Here is a 17,594-nt window from a genome sequence, read left to right as displayed (position 1 = left end):
TGAAAGTAATGCCACTGAATACTATGCTGTTTAAAATGCAGATGTTTTATTGTATCAGCTGCTTTTGAACTGAAGACAATAACCTTCTCTTGGAAATAATCAGCACCGTGTTTAATAGTGAATCCAGTTGCCTTGTCTGTTTTTGCACAGAAAGTACTGCTTCTTGTATTAAAAATATGTTTCCAACCAGCAATGCAAACAAATTTTTTCTCTCTTTTTGTTTTTTAATAGCAAATACCAGATGTATCACCAACAGGCCGTTACACAACATTGGTCCCTCTCTTATTTATTTTAGCTGTAGCTGCAGTGAAGGAGATAATAGAAGATATTGTAAGTATTCTATAGCAATATTTTGTAAATAGCTTTCAAATTTTTCATAAATTATATTACAAAAAAATTGTTGAAGAATTCGGTACTGAACCATTCTTGCCTTCTGGATGCTTTCAGAAGATTAAATCTTTAGAATATGATGTTACGATTTGAAGTTTGTTTATATACAAGTGACAATAATATGGCAAAACAGTGTCTGTTACATTTATTATATAGATTGTTTCTAGCATAGAAAAATAGTACAATTATATAGATTGTACTAGTTCTCAGTAGTGAAGTACAAGCATATTTTTAAAGTGTAAACTGGAGCTAAAGAATCCACAGAACCCAGTCAGGTCCAGAATATTATCAATTTTCTCAGATAAGCGCTTCTCTAAAAGAAGACTTTGGAAGCTATTGAATTCATCTCAAGTGGAATCTATTTCAAAACCGAATAACCTATAAATATGTATTTGGTTAAAATATTTTTTTTCTTCCTTCATGAGCAGGAGCAGAGTCCTTCACTCCGACTAATTATACTTGTGAGATAGATTTAAGCTCAATCTGTGAATTATATACTAGACTAACATTTTATAAAATACCTCCATACCTGAAACTGGATGGATTTTTGTTTAACACCCAAGTAATTCCTGAACCTTTCTAAAAAATGTCTTTTAACTCTCTACTGGAATTATAATGTGACACTTTTAGTATGTTTAGAATAGTAATTTATTTTGTTTAATAAATTTCAGATGAATGAGTGCAGGTCATTGATGTGCCATTTTTAAAGTTTTAAAAATGGATTTTCTCCAGTTGTAAAATCCAGGTCCACATATCTGGTGAATCTCTTTTATTTCTAAAGTCGCATTCATAAAGTCCTTGGTTTCACTGTTGTGATTTTGCATGGTTTTGTAGACAGCAAGGGGAATAGGCCTTTTGCAGTTTTTCCCATTGTTCGAGCCCAGCGTGATTTACTATTAGTCTTTCATCTCTTGGTGCTAAGTGTGATATGCTGACATGTGATGGCCAGGAACAGACATGGAATATCTGTCCTTGGGCAGGTGCTCCCACCTATGCCAGGCTTTCCTTGGTGCTCTCCAGTCAGTGTTTGTGATAGTGGTTATTATGCTTTCTTCCTTCTTGCGTTGAATGAAAACTTTAAAAGAGCTGGGATATTGTTATGGTGGAAGTGTCCATTCTGACTTCTTATATTTTATGGGTAGGGAAGGGAATTCTAGGCTCTGTTACACTTCCTACGAAAGATACTGGGGTTTTCTGGGTACCTCCCTGCCTGCTCCTCACTGAAAGCGTTTGGTAGATCCCATCTCTCTAATTTGCATGGCATAGTTGAGTCTTTCAGTCAATGTCTTTTGTATCTAAGGAATTAGTCTTGATGATTTACCCACATCACTCTAGATGCCAAGAATTTCTTCATCTGTTCTTATTCTGTTCTAGTTCTGCAGATATGCTGTGTGGAGAACAAGAAGTTAGATACATCATAATGTGGCAGAGTGCCTTGTCTGCTAGAGGAGTAGTGTTCCCATTTTTTTAAATTGTGGGCTGTTCTTCTGCTTTTTGGCAAGGATTGTAGGTAGTATAGTCTTTCCCTTCACACAAATAGTATGCTTCCTGGGAGCATCAGATTTGTTGTGTTTGAGCAGAATTACTGTCTATGACCAGAAACTGCACAAATGATCAAGAGGAAGAGTGATGAGCTGCAAAGAAGCTCTGAAATGGAGGGTGACTGGTGATGTGCTGCCTTTCTTGCTGATACAGTCAACTCAGCCGTCTCCTCAGTTACCTCTGTGAGTGGATGGTTGGCAAGATATATTGGCGCTCTGGGTTGTATGAAGCTCGAGGGCCACAGAGTGGTCCTGCAAGAGGCGATGATGTTTCCGTTCAATGTTTTTGTTTTATTTTGCATTTCTAGTATTTGCTGCCCGATACTCAGCTTCTCCTTAAATGTCTTTGTTGCTTTCCCTGTACATAAACAAAATCTCTTTTAAAAAGAGCCATAAAATCAATTCACGTTCTTTCAGATATTTTTAACCATTCTGCTGTTAATGCTTACAGACTTAACACCATCTGTCGGTGTCTAGGCAGATATAAAACTGAGGCTGCTGCTACTGTACAAAGTGTCCTTTTTAAAATTATCTCATCCACTTGCCTTTCTTTTGTGTCATTTGTTCCTACCATTTGCTCTTTGCAACTTGAAGTGCACAGTTTGGGGGCAGGGGGTAAGACAGGGAACAGGTCTCATGTTTTTTGCATGTATCGGCTAAAACAGTAATATCCTTATTACCAAATATTACAGAGATACCTGAAGGCAATTCAGATATGATTTTTCTTTCTGTTAAGTTTATTGCCTCAGCATGTAGTTAATTCCTGCTGTACTTACTTGAAACTAAATTGAGATGAAGGAGCTGATATAGGTGCTAATTTGAAGGCTCTGCGTGTGTTTATATATATAGCTGGTGGTAACTTGATTCATTTCTCACTTGCATAGCCGACAATAGTCCAAATGAAACAAATTGCTTTGTAGTCGAACAGGTATGAAATTCAATGTTGCCTGCTGGTTATATCATGCAGGAATATTTGGCTGACTGACAATGGTACCTTTTTTCCTGGGAAAGCTGACCACTTGCTACATAGTAAAATATTCAGTGTGCTTTCACTTAAACTTAAATTCTCATTATGTCTTAGTTTCTTTACACAGTGGCATATATAAGATCTCCAGGAATGGTTATTCTTCATCTAATATCAAAACAAGATTAATTCACTTTTGAATGGGAACCTTATATATGGATATCAATAAATATACTTGCCAGAATAATACTTTAGCTCAAGAACCAAATGCTTCTTTTTCTGGAATGAAATCCCAAGCAGAAGATGTTAGCATAAGACATTGTGCATGAGCAGCATGTGTTTTCCATATATGCTTCAAAAGTGCTAGCAAAATTTGTGACATGCAGACTAGATTATCAGCTGTTCCCAATGATTTTCACTCATAATATCTCAGAAAGCAACTGACATTGAACTGTTACTTTTCGAGCTGGAGGAAATTCTCCCTGTGTGCAAATAAACACTTGCTTTGGTCAAGGTATTATACCTTCCCACTGATCAAAGGATATCTAACTGTAAAATAAGCCATCTTTTTGAAAGGAGAATTTGCTGATAATCTGTGAAAATCTAGTAAAAAATAATAACTAAGTCTTTGCAAAGTAATCAGGTGGCCTTTTAATAAATAAATAAATCTCTTACATAGCTTGACTTATTTTTTTCTTTCAATTTACAAGATTGCTTCTGATTTTCTTTGTATTACAAAGGCATGAATTCTGTAGCCTTATTCAAAAAGCTTACCTGAAACAGTTAGTTCTATTTAAGTTAATTTTCCAAGTCATGTTCTTGTTCAGGAAGAACTGAATTGATTACTCTTAAATACTGTGTTTAAACAGTAGTCTCCTAAGCCTTTTGTAGCTGAGTTTGATTGTACCTTGAAAATGCTGGTGGCTCGTAGCTGCATCAAAATATTTCTGTCGAAAGGTTTCTCACAGCTATATTAGAATTGAGGGACATCATGGCCTGTTCAGGGTGGAGGGTAGGGGGTGATGAATTTTGTTTCTCTGTTTGTCTTCGTTACTGTTGCTGAAGTCTACAGGCACTTGTGTGGAAGTGAAGTAGTATGTTTGTACAGTCGTTGCTTGACTTCAGATCTGTATGAGACACTTTTATGAGGAAAAGTTCCATGATCTTTGCTCTAGTAGAATCATCACCCAGTTCCAGGAAAGACAAAGTTACGGTACACAGATACCCTGCTTCCTTATATAAGGAACTTCTTTAAATTGCAGTCGGCCACGTGAGATGACTTTGTAGTACTACATGATTAGCCTGGAACTGGGTGTGACTTTGCTGGTGATCGTAACTATGTGAGTAATCCATAGTCCTGTTTAAAATGTTTTTTTTAAATCAGTTCATTGAATTGAAGAGTGTGAGGGGGTAATACATGTGTGCGTTATCATAAGTGTGAAAGATTTATCATGTCAACAGAAGTCTTTAACCACTGTGCATTTTTAATTTAGAAAAGGCATAAAGCTGATAATGCGGTGAACAAGAAACAAACTCAAGGTGAGAAATTTTTTAAGCCTATTAATTGTGGGTTTGGGGGGATTGTTTTTTGAATTCTTTGCCAATAGTAGTAATGTAACTGAAGTGTTGACAGGTAATTGAGTGGGAAATTGCTTATGCAGATTACCTCAAAATTTGGAATTTCAGGTGTCTCAGCATGTTTTCACGAGTCTGAGTTGTCATCTGTGAGCTGGTTTTAACCAGCTAAACTATCAGGAAACAAATCCAGAAAGAAAAGCTGACCTTCCATTTAGTGGGTTAAACTGGCTTATCAGAGGGCCCAACAAACACCAGAGGCAGGAGTGAGGACACGAGCCTTTGCTTGGGACAAGGGCAGAACAGGACCTTCCCTTTGCAGGGGTAATGCTGTGTCAGGTCAGCTTGGCTGCATGTGAAACAGCCTTAGGATGTATTTCAGCACTGCAAATGCTTCTGCAGCCAGCACTTCTTAAGAAGCCCCTGGCAGTTTATTTACATTTACATTTCAGACCTGCAGAACTCCACTGGTAGTTACTCTGCTGTAGCAGTTTGTGAAACTTACGTATCTGGATTGCTGCAAGATGTATTTTCAGTTCTCATCAGTTCTTTCATCTGGTTGATACAGTGGCCCTACAAACAGTATTGCTAATGCAAGGGGATGGAATTAGGTACTTGGTGACACAGTTATCAAATGTCTTGGGTTCCTTAGGACAGTATTACAACCAGTCCTCACTCTGGATCTGTAGTTATCCCAGTGAAGGGAAATGGTTTGTCAAAATAAATTCTGTGTAATGATCATCTGATTCATGAGACAGTCATTAAAATATCTTGCTTGCTGTCTGAAGGGCAGACTGCTCCGTTTAGCATTGCCCTGGCATGTCAGCACTAATAAATGTGGAGGAAGGAAGGGTAAGAGAATTTCTCTCTTCCTAAAGAATTATTAAGCAGGTTAAATAATGACTCGCAGAAATCACTGAGATGTATGAGAAGAGGGATCAGTCTGGACAGAACCCCAAGGAAGACTTAGATGTAAAGGCCATATGTGTTCCCACAATTTGATGCACTTTTTTGAAATCAGCACATGCTTGCATAAGAGTGGGATCCCAATCAGGTACTTCAGATAAGCATCCTGATGGTTTGAAAGCTGGGAGACATAGTGAAAGAGAACAATCTCATGGAGCTAAGTATTGAGACACAGCAAACTATTTCTTTTAATTTAATTTTATTTCTGCATGTCAATCTTCAGTAGTTTGGTAACTGATGCTAATGAAGAAAAGTCACCTTTATTATCCCCTGAGAACACTTGAATTAAGTGAAAACACTTAATCTTGGCAATTAACTGGCCAACAAGGCATGTTTTTTGTATCTTAGTAGCAATACTTAATACTAGAGTAGCGGTGCATGCTTGCAATATTAATTGCTACTGATGGAGAAAATCTATACTAAATCTCATGCTAAATGGCACAGGCTGAATTTTGGGGATTTCCAGTGTGTTAATGGAGATATGAGAGAACCTTGGGATCATTGCAGTTATGTCAATAAGAACAGCTGAATCACAAACTTGCTGGTGACTTTTTATGAATCTTTTTTCTGTATGAACCTCATCAGTATTTGAAGTGAGAAAAAATTACTGAATTCACACGCACACACCTCCAATTTAATCTTTTTTATTTTGGAACCTTTTATTTCAATTACTAATTTATTTTAGAAGGTACCACATTGTTATACAATCTGTATCAGATTTAATTGGTTCTCAAACTCTGTGAAATGTTCTGATTGGCTTTGTAATAAGATTCTGTAGTACAAAACCTGTTCCACAGAGTATGTGCTGTATAATTGAAGTGCTTGACCTGAATTCATAGAAACAAGCATGCTGTAAAATATTGTGTAAATGTGCTGTGTCTGTATGGCTTTTCCTAAGGAATCTAACACATACCTATATACTGCAGTTAGATTGTACAACTGGAAAACTCTTTTTCTTGTTGTTGTTTTTTTTTTGCCAGTACTACGAAATGGTGCATGGGAGATTGTCCACTGGGAAAAGGTGTGTGTTTATATTGGTGACTTTTAGAGCATAATGCAGATTTAATATTTGCTTTATTTCTCCAAATAATTGTAATTGTAAAGAATTATCTGGTATGGTGGGAAATGTATAATCTTTTATATTTTATTTTTTGTTTGTTAATACTTGTCTCTTAAAATCTACTTTTAAGTCAAGTCAGTTTTGATGGCATGAGTCAAGCAAAACTGACATTAAATGGTAGTCTTTAAATTCAGTGAAAAATAACTTTAATAATATGATTGACTTGGGAGTATTCGTATATGGCAAAACTATACAGTTCCTAAGTATTATTTGCTGTGCCAAGGCAGAGACTTCTTTCTGGAAACTGACTTTATATATTTCCTGAACCTCTTTGGCTTAAACCACGAGAACTTTAAAGGTTGTTATGCAGTATCAATTAGGAAGGGACTGTTAAAGGTAACTTTCAAGAACTAAGTGTTATGCTGTTTTACCTAATCCCGTAGTTTTACTGGTTTCCATACCTGAAAGCCTGAACAAAATTTGACCCACAGTAATTTGGAGGCAAGGTTCGGATGAAATTGGTTTATACCTTTGGAGAAGCAAGAATAAGGTATATAGCACGATGCAACAGAACTGTGATCTTAGGGGAGATTAATTTCTTTTTTAACTCAGTTTCAGTCGTCCAATAAAGTATTTTACAATAACTAGCAAAAGTAAAGAACTGCATTAGAGAAGGTCAGGATTAGGCCTATTCAGATTTCCAAAGAATTCCAGTGACCTTTTAGCACCTAATACCTATAGGCTTCTCTAAGTGTGTGAGTTTCTAACTGTCTTTCTAGTAAATTCAGCAGGTAAATATTTACTGTGCTTAAAACAAAGGGATAACATATTTTGTCTGAGACCATTAACCGATTCCCAGTTTTCTTTCAGGTAGATGTTGGAGATGTAGTTATAATAAAAGGCAAAGAGTATATACCTGCTGACACTGTACTGCTCTCATCAAGGTAGAGATGCCCACTGATGCTTATAGTGTAGAGGCTGGTTTCTCTACCCTGCATTTATTTATTTATTTATTTGTGATTGCTCCAAGGAAATAAGGAATAAACAAAAATGCTGCTGTTCCGAAGTGTGGTCTTTCGTTCATTCAGGCATTTATCATTTAAGGCAGTGTTTCTTTAAACTGTGGCAGTTAGTTTTAAAATTACACTGGTGTTCAATTTAACCCTAAGAAAAACTTGGTATGTTATTTTGTTGTTGGATACAATACAAAAAAAGGCTGATTCTATGTCTAAAAATTTGACCTCAACTGCCATATTTAACCAGGTTGGTTTTTTGATATGTACCTAATGAATTGCATCCTATAAATAAATTGAACTGGGTATATTACAGGGAACAGAAATGGTTTTTAATGGATATAGTTGCCAGTCTGATGGTTGAATCAGGAAAAAAAAGTGAACATAAGATGTGAACCATCAAATTAGCACTGTCTTTATAAGCTGAACATTCACTTCATTCTCTAATAAATATGAATAATTTTGGCACTGAAAGCAAGAGTTAATTTATAGCATATAATGCAGTGACTTTTTTTATGTGAACAATCAGAGGTTGTTTATCATCATTTCCTTGGACAGTTTTATTTAAGAAATCCACATCATGTGGAAGATGCACATTTTTCAACATCTATTTGATCAGGTCAATAGACAACGTATTATAAGAATTTTTAAAATTAAGATTATTTAAATATGATTAATTTTATTTTGATTTATTAATGTATGTTCACAATGCAAATTTTTTTTTCTGGCACAAGTGGAAACTTCATTGTTAGGTGTATGATTATAGATTAGGTATAAAACCTCTGTGATCCCACTGAAATCAATTAATCCACTCAAACATACAATTAATAAGATTAGGATCTTAGGCATTTCTGTGACAGACAGTGGTATAGACTAGTACATTGTTTATTCCATCTTCCATTATATCTTAAAATTAAGTGTAGCAGTTTCTGAAACACTTCTACTAAATTATTATCGTGTAAAGTAGTTGCCAGATAATACTGTAAATTTTCCCCACAGTCTGTCTTTAGTGCTAATGTTTGTTGTATCTTAGCTGTTTTTTGTATTGAATGTCCTCTATAAACCTTTTACTTCTGCACTTTTAGAAGCGTTTATAAATTTTATTGGTGTTTCTCCACCAAGATCTTCATAGGCAATACATCATGCAACAAGAACGCTTGTTCTATGGGCATGATAACAGCTTCTGTCACACTAACCCTAGTGTTGTGTAGGCAAAACAGATTGCGTCCTCTCAGAGCAGCTTCTTTATAATCTTCCTGAGTAGGCTCCTAATTTGAGTCTTTGCCTAGATGTCGTTACTGTTTTGCCCTTGTGGATTTAGAGGATTCTTGCATCACAGTGTTCTCCAGTTGTAGTTTCCACGCAAAAATACCAACAGCCTGCAAAGCCTTCTTTCTGAGCCTTGTGCCCCCTGTAGGTATCCTACATCACATGTTGATAAATTGAAATAATAGTGAGCTGCTACTGGACTCAGTGGAACTGTCGTTACCTCTTTGTTTAGCCTCACTTTACAGCCCTTGTCAGAACACACTGTCCCAACTATGACCATTACTCACCTTGAATTTTCCTGTCAAGTTTTCATCTAGGGTTCAATTTGCAAAGGGGACTTCTTGAATCACGATTGCTTTTCTGGCCCCAGTCCAGGCATTTCTTCCAGATAAAACTTCCCTCTTAACTGTATTACTAGTGTCCTGTTGCATCCCTCCTAACAGGAGAGAACCTGGTGTTACTGCATTACTTCTAATTCTGCCTGCATACTAGCAAGTGCGTTCCTTCTCTACCTCTCATCTCCATGTATCTTGCATTCTCCAGGAAGACAGTCTCATTGATTTTTGCTTTCCAGGTGTTCATTGATGCCCAGTTAACATTTTAGTTTTCAATAGCAATGTGAGCCTGTGGGCCTGGTTTTAATTCACACTAACAATATTTGGTTCTTTTTACCAGCAGTTGCAGTTTCTGGAGAAAAAGAGGATCTTCATTATTTTTGGAAACTATAATCTGTTGCAGTGAGAAGGACACAAACATCTGAGATTTAATTCCATTTGGTTCTTCCTAGTTCAGTGTATATAGAAATTTAGAGCTGAAACAAAATACAAAATAATTTTCAGCATGTCTACATGGGAAAAGGTTCTTGTCACCTGACTTTTCAGAAAGATTGGTGGAAAATCTTTTGTTGGGCTTTTATTTTTGTAATTCGTGTACAGAGTGGCTAGAAACTTTGTCAGTTGAGAAATAAGTGTTAACAGCTTTTTACTTTTCCTGTACAACGTCAACGTATTCTGCAGCTTAAAACTGGTGCCTTAAAGTAAAACGATCCACTTGAGTAAGAATGAAAATAACCTAGCTCTTTTCTTTCTGACCTGATTAAAATAGATTTTGAAAAAATTGCCATCAGACATTTTAATTAACATGTATTGTTTGTATAATAATTTCAAACTCTGTCTTTTTGTCTTTGTCCATTTGTTTTGGTTTGTTGGTTTTTTTTTTTCCTGTCACTTATTTTTCTGTTCTAATCATTTTCAAACTGGGATGTGTAGGTGGCAGTAGGGGAAGTAGTGAAAGTGACCAATGGGGAACATCTCCCAGCTGATCTCATCAGTCTGTCATCAAGGTTAGAATAAACTAGTTGCACAGGATACGTGTATGTGGGTCCTCGTATACCAAATATGAAGAACACTGCTATGCTGACAGTCTTTGCTTTGCTGTTCACCTTTCTTCAACAAAACCCACACATGTAAATTAGAAGGGGTTCCTTTGATAAAAGTACAGATCATAAAAGTGTAAATACATGATAACACTCCAAGAAATGAAAATTTCTTTGTCCTCTTTGTTTTTACACTATCCTCGTGAAATTTTATCAGACAAGTTGTCATTATATAAACACACAGTAAAACTCCAGTATAAATATGTGTTTAATTCCTTAGAGCAAATTAAGAAGAAGATACATGTTTATACCAACCCACTGTTTTCAGCAAAGAATATAGTTTCATGTTGGTAGGACTGGTAGAGGACCCTCTGCACAAACTTGGATGTTGCACAGTCTCTGCTGCATGCAGTGGCAAAAGCAGCGCTGTTCTTGTGTATTGTGACAAAATGCATGTTTCTTAGACACGTAAGCTTTATGCTGTTGTCTGCACTGTTACTGCACTTTGTTTTTCCCTAACAAATCAATGGGCCTGCCTTGATCTATCTGTAACTTACTTCAGAGGTCACTGCTATCTGCTACAGTAATTACAATTAAGCATGTGTTGCAATTCAGATGTCTTTGCTGCCTTAGTCTTTTACAAGTGCTTCACAAAAAATATTACTTGTTTTTTATTAACTGATAAAAATGCTAGAATTGTAATGTTTTGTACAGGTGATTCCATCCAAACAATCTAAAAAGAAGTTATTTATGTTTTTAGAAAAGTTTTGCCAAGAAAACGGTAGCCTGAAAGCAATTTATGATAATGATTTATCACATTTTAATGCTTTTGCTTTACAAAATTGGGTTAGAATAATAACTTTATCCTGCAATCTAAAACTAAGTCACCTATCAGTAGCCACTGTTTCATTAATACAAAAAATTTTAAAAAGCACTCGATGCTTGCATTTCGTGCTAGAAAGAAGGAAAATATTAGAAGTTTTAAAGTGGTGTAGAGGAGTAAACCTTTATTTTTTTAAGTTGTAAGGGGGTTTTATGACTCATTTGATCCTTTACAGGATCAAAACTTCTTTCTATTGTAGTTGTAAGTAATAGGTGCTCTGTCTTCATACCCAGAAAATGGGAGCTGACTGGAGTAATTCAGAAACCCTGACCTGTTAGACCTGTTCTTTTTTACTATTTGCAGAAAAGTAATTTTGTCCTTTTGTATCTCTTTTTTTTCATAGTTGTTAGTTCTGTAATGGTTGTAATATGATTTAAAGTCTAAAAGTATTTTACAAAGTATGGAATCGCTGCTGTGTCCCAGGCCAAAAAATTTTATTGAAAAAATTAAACGCAAGGATTCAGCCATTTATCAATATGTGTCAAATAGATGAACCATTCAAGTAGTAATGTTCTACATAAACTTAAAACTTTTAATTTGTAAAAAAGCTTCTTAAATTGCATAGAGGACATATTTAAAAAACTGTATGATGTTATCCATAATTTAGACTCTCTTTATAAGAGAACCATTTACAAGAAAACTTTTACATCTAAACTACTGCTGCCCACAGTAGTAGGCACTACAAACACACTATACTTGTGCCTGTATCTTAATTAATCTCATGTTAAAACACACAAAATTGCTGCTGTGTACAGCATTTTTAGCAGTGTTTCATCTAAGAATAGGTTTTGGCAAACTTTTCTGAAAATGTAACGTGCTGTTGTTCACAGGTTTGGCTGTAAATGTTCTAGTTCTGGAGATTTGATAAGAGAAAGAAAAACCTGATGGCATAAATAGGTATTAAAAGATTGCAGGAAATCCATGGATTTTGACATGATTTAAAATTAAGGATTATTTTTTTTCTTAATAGTGAACCACAGGCTATGTGCTACATCGAAACATCTAACTTAGATGGTGAGACAAACTTAAAAATTCGACAGGTAGGAATTTAATTTTTTGAGAATATTACTAATATTATTTTCATCTATTATTGCTTATAAAAACATTTTATGACATTAATGGTCGTTTTAGAAGACTGAAAGTTTAGTAGTTTGAATAAAAAGCTGTGCATTATTGACATCATTAAAGTTTTTGTTCAATTAATCAAGTAGAAGGAGGTAATGGTTACTCCTAAGCCATGTTTTATGCTTTATGTTAGGGCTTTCCTTTGGGAAAATAGGTAGAAATATTAGTAGTTTGGGTATTGGTTTTGTTTTTAGAGGATAGATGAGGGAGCAGCCCTGCAGAAAAAAGCTGATGGTGCCAGTATTATCCTTCAGGGGTAGGTAGGGAATAGCAGTCTCTATGCAGGGGTGTTCTTGCTGAGCTATATGATTGGTTATGCCCCGTCTTCATGGTGTTTTAAGATACCAAAGTGACTTTTTCACTGTGTGTAACATCCAGTAGCATGACAGCAAAGTGTAGTAATCCCATTTTGCTACCATAGTGCAAGACTGGAAAACCAGTATCCCTGTCAGATTTACAATACATAGAATGATATAGTGGAAAGTGATTTTAATGTCATGACAAATTAATTTTTTTTACAGGGTTTGCCACTAACAGCAGACATAAAGGACATAGAAAGCTTGATGAGACTTTCAGGCAGAATTGAATGTGAGAGCCCAAACCGACATCTGTATGACTTTGTTGGAAACATCAGACTGGATGGGCATGGGTATGTAAATTCAAGGAAGATGTCAGGAGAGTCAGGCTATCAGTAGATAGATGTGTTGTTAAACTACTGAAGTTAAAATATGAATAGTAAAGTCTTTATTCTGTTAAGACTAGAGAGGTAAACATCTTTTCTGATGTATTTTGTTAGATTTTATTCATTTCAAAAAACCCAAGAGGGATAAAACCTTACTTCTAATGTGTACAACTTGAGTTTTTATACTTAGCTGACCTTCAGAAAGCAATAGCTATTAATAATAGAAGGGAGTTTTAATCAAATTGTGATAGTTATAGAATATGTACCTGGTAACTCACTACTTAAGCATCTCATTCCTTGCCTGTTAACTTTCTAGCACAGAAGCTGAATAGGAGTAGTTTCTTATCTGTTTTTACTGTTGTTTTCTTCCGTTTGTCTAAGACTAGAGTGGAACTGAGTCCATTGCTATATACTTCTAATTTTTCTAATTTGGTAGCTGAAAAGACGTTTAATACTTCAGCTTACTGAAAGTATGTTTCTGTAAAAAATAGACCACCTCAGTGCAACTACAACATACATGCTTGTAAAACTGCTTCAAAAATTCTTAAAATACTTAAGTGCTTACCAAATACCAATATTTGGAGTCTTCTATGGGTTTGAACCAAATGTGGTACATTAGGAGTATAAAATTCATTATGAGATCCAGAATTGTTCAGTCCTTCATTCCCAAAGATTTACAGGATTTCTTTTTTATTTGGTAGGCATTTATTTCTCCATATATAGTATTACTCATGTTTGTGATTTTAGACTGATATATATCTATATATATATATGTAGTGCTAACTAATTATCAAATACATTTTTTTCCCTTAATATTCCATTTTTTATTTACTGATTTCTTACAGATGCATTCCGGGAGTTTTCAGTCGCAAGAGTGTGGATCTATTATAATTCCACTGTACTTGTCGTTAAGAAGAGAAAATCATTTACCTGTAATTCTTCTCTGAAGGTAATGGTTATAATAGATCCACACATTCATCCTTCCTCCCTGGCTAGAGGGAAAAACATACTTTTCTTTTTAATCTAATTATTTAACTTTAAAATCTGATTTAAAAAAGAAACATTGAATATGCTGATGGCTATTATGCCTCAAGAATGTGTAGGAGCATGCCATCTGCTGGTCAAGCAATTTGTCATTTGGGAAATTCAGTTTTGGAATATTTTGAATATAGTTCCTGTGTAGTAGGATAGTTCCAAAAGTGTGGCTCTAATATAATATTTACCTTCAGTGAAAAAGAATTGCAGGTAAGTAACTCTTTTTGGATCCTGACTTTATTTCCAACCAGAAAAATCAGGGATGACTTCTCTTTCTTCCTGTATTAGAGGTAGCACAGATTCATCTAACTGGTATTTATTTATCCAGATCTTTAAAACCTTCCCACCAGATTATGTAGATCCAGTGGTTATGATTTCCATTTTATCCACTACCACCTTAACATTTTTGCAGAAGCAATAGAGGACATTGAAAATTTATCTCCCTCTTCTTTCCCTTTAGATAAAACATTTATGTCACTCCAATGAGTTATTTGGTTGACATTTTCAGTCTTTTCTTTTTTCCTTTTTTCCTTTTATGGGAGAGCAATTAAAATACCCAAAGGTTCTCTTTTTTTTAATTCTGGATACTCAGTGTTCAAGAAGGTAGAACTCCACTACAGTTATTTTGCCGTTGGGGTAAATTTGTGGACTAAAAGAGGCTGGAAAGGTTTTCTTCCTCAGTTTTTGAGTGAGTTAACTCTTATCTCCAAAGTGTGCAGCTGTCTGTTACGCTCATGAATATATAGAAGCACGTCAGCTTCATTATAGTCAATGAAGACAATTGGCTGGAGACAGGAGAAAAGTTCTTTAGCCTGGACAAATTTGAAATTATGATTAGACAATGGCTCAGAGAACAAGGGTGAGCAAGTTGAAAACAAGGGCAGATATTGGTTATCCACATCTAAAGTAAGCATTTTCCTGGAGACATTGTTAAGAAATTTGAGTAAGAGTGAATTATGCTTGCTAAGAAAAACACTTTGGTATGTAAGCTTTCAAATGTGTCTTAAGAAATTACTGGCTCTTATTATACCCTTGACAGCCCTGGCAGGAAAGTATGCTTTCAGGTATTTCCCCATTGAGAGCATCCCTTACTGAATACAACCCAAATGTGTTGCTAAGGAGTCATTAGTTACATACATAGCATGCAAGAAGAATTAGATGAGTTGTGCCAGTTTTGAGAAGACTGACGCCAGGAAATAGAGACCTGAGAGCTCTGTCGAGTCATCGCACTGTCACCTCATTAGAGAGTGGGGAGTGTTCACAATGTTGAGGACCAGTAACATTACACCTGGCTGATCTGGGCTTTCTATGCCCCTGGTTGTTTTGCTGCCTGTTCTCAGCAACTTAGTCTGTATGCCAGTTCTGCTAGAGACAAATCCCAGTGACTGCAATCCCAGTTCTCTTCTGATTGTCTTCCCATTAACAGACCCCTGAGGATAAATTCCTGTGCCAAGTTGGAGAACAATACCCTTTTGAGAGCCAGCATCCTGTGGAAAAAAGGATCAAGGGGGCCTGCAATAGAAAGGACTTGACTGTGTATTTTTCACAGTTTGTAACGGGGGGACAAAGAGGGAGATCAGGAAGTGGCAGGAAGAGTCTTAGAATTCACCTGGCTCTTCATGAAGTACAAGAATTAAGAGTGGAGGGTTTTGACTTCTGCCTTCCTAGACTCTTGTATTAGTAGAAGGGACAGAAAGTATTTTGTCATTCCGGAGAAGGTCCGTAGTTGAAAAGGTGTCCAGTTTATCTGTGGGAGACTTACATATAACCAGAGAAAGTTATTTTTCTTTCATCATCTGTGACATTCATGTTAGTGTATCTAGTCTTGGAATGAGAGGTAATCCATTCCTTAACTGAAATGTCTACATATCGTGCAGATGGATGGTCCAAAAGTCTTAGAATTATTCTGATCACGGAATGCAAATAAATAAATATAAGCACAGAAACAGTCTTTGCAAACAGGAGTCTCTCTTAATGATTATTGTCTAATTCGAACCCCAGCAGTTCCTTTCATACTTGAAAGGATATTTATTCTTTTAATTTTGCCGTGATACAAACGCATCTCAAATGGAAGAGTGGCACAGTTTAGATTAGAGAGCAAGTAAATCTTGGTATGTTTTATAGTTCAGATTTCTTTTCTGATTCCTTCTTTTGATGAAGTGCCCGTACCTGGGAATTGTTTTCCATGGCAATATCATTCAACATTTCAGTTCCTGAAACATACTTAGTTGATGGGGAGAATGATTCCTTAAACAGTCAGTATGCTTCGTGCTAGTTCCCTAGGAAGTAAGTGGGCCAAGTTGTAGTGGGGTGGTGTTTGTTAGTCATTAGGTTTTTATGAAAAAGCGCTCAAGTATTTTTCCAGATTTAATTTTTTTTCTCTTAGTTTCTGGAAGAACTGATTCCAAAAACCTGTGTTGCCTTTGTTAATTTTAGGGGAGGAAGGATGTGTTTTTTTCCTCTTTACTTGCAGTCTTGAATCTTAAAAGCTTGTGTCTGAGAGGAGGGAAGGGGACTTGACCATCCAAAAGAAATTATTACCAGAAACTTACTCACTGAGACTTTGTGCTGCCAGAAAGGTTACCAAATATCATGGCTTCCTCAGACTCTTTATAGCTTATGTACCAGAGATACATAATGAGAGAGTTACTGTTATTAAGCAATTTATTTATTTCTTTATTTATGGTCTTAACAATGTGTTGGTTTCAAACAACTGTAGAGGTTATAGTTTTAGGTAAGAATGCCAAACACCAGAGCGCTATTGAAAAATCTGAACTGCTAGCTGATATTTATAGAAAGAAAAGTGTCAAAATAATGTATTGTTTGACCCAGGAAGAGAATAACAATTATCTAAAATTTTAATATTATAAGAAAAATCTGAGCTGCAGTATTTGTATGAAGTCAGCTGTCTGAATTGGAGACAGTTAAATTAAATGTTTCCAACGTCTTTTGAGGTTTTGTTGCTCATTTGCTTGGCACAGTTCTAAAAGTGTGACATTTACCTGATTTTGCAATTTAAAGAAGGTGCAGGAAATAGTGTTACGAATTTTAAATAGTTACTCATGTTCATAAAGGATATTTATTTCACTGGAAGGCTGGATTAAGTTGAGAGCAGAAAATTATTTCATTTGAAAACTGCTTTGGAAAATCAATTTTGTAAGAGTACACTTAGGAAAAAGCTGTGTAATCATAGATCGCAGGAAAATTAGCCTTTTTTGGTTGCGGTATGCTTGATTAGTAGTGCCATATCAAAATTAGTAGTCCATAGTTAAAATCGAGTGGTAAGTTAATATTTTTGCCAACTTAAATTTTTGGACTTGCTTTTAACTGTTAAGGTTTCTCTCTGTCAACACTCCCAAAAAGTTAACTCCAAAAATTAGGTTCCTAGCATATTTACAATAATTGTCTAGATTTCAAGAAATTAGTTTTAACAGCTGCTGGTTACATTTATTCATTGATACTGATTGCTTCAGTGCTAAAATATAAAACTTCTTCCTTCTAGTACTGTTCCATTGGGATCTGATCAGATTCTGCTACGAGGAGCTCAGTTGAGAAATACTCAGTGGGTTCATGGGATAGTTGTCTATACGGGACATGACACAAAACTTATGCAGGTTTGTCACTTGGATTTTCTCTTAGTTATCTGTTTTGTTACCTTATTATGCCGTCCAACAGCACAGAAGATCCTTTCAGGAAATATGGCTAGATTCAGTACA

General features: G+C 35.6%; 1 protein-coding gene across 4 annotated transcripts in view; it reads left to right on the top strand.

Moving 5' to 3' along the window:
• The window catches only part of ATP8A1 (ATPase phospholipid transporting 8A1), a 117,503-nt gene that overhangs the window by 15,415 nt on the left and 84,494 nt on the right, over window positions 1-17,594 (top strand). For 2 of the 4 annotated variants that reach the window (XM_055728162.1, XM_055728298.1), the window contains exons 4-10: window positions 232-330; window positions 4,389-4,434; window positions 6,417-6,457; window positions 7,367-7,440; window positions 12,007-12,076; window positions 12,683-12,810; window positions 17,381-17,492. In XM_055728162.1, the coding sequence (XP_055584137.1) occupies window positions 232-330; window positions 4,389-4,434; window positions 6,417-6,457; window positions 7,367-7,440; window positions 12,007-12,076; window positions 12,683-12,810; window positions 17,381-17,492 (570 nt within the window). Of the gene's footprint in view, window positions 1-231; window positions 331-4,388; window positions 4,435-6,416; window positions 6,458-7,366; window positions 7,441-10,046; window positions 10,121-12,006; window positions 12,077-12,682; window positions 12,811-17,380; window positions 17,493-17,594 lie in introns of those variants that run through there. The other 2 variants (XM_055728231.1, XM_055728352.1) reach the window with 2 other exon arrangements.

Source organism: Falco cherrug, chromosome 1 (assembly GCF_023634085.1).
Source record: "Falco cherrug isolate bFalChe1 chromosome 1, bFalChe1.pri, whole genome shotgun sequence".
NCBI classification, from domain to species: Eukaryota; Metazoa; Chordata; class Aves; order Falconiformes; family Falconidae; genus Falco; species Falco cherrug.
This window is presented reverse-complemented; position numbering and strand designations above follow the sequence as displayed.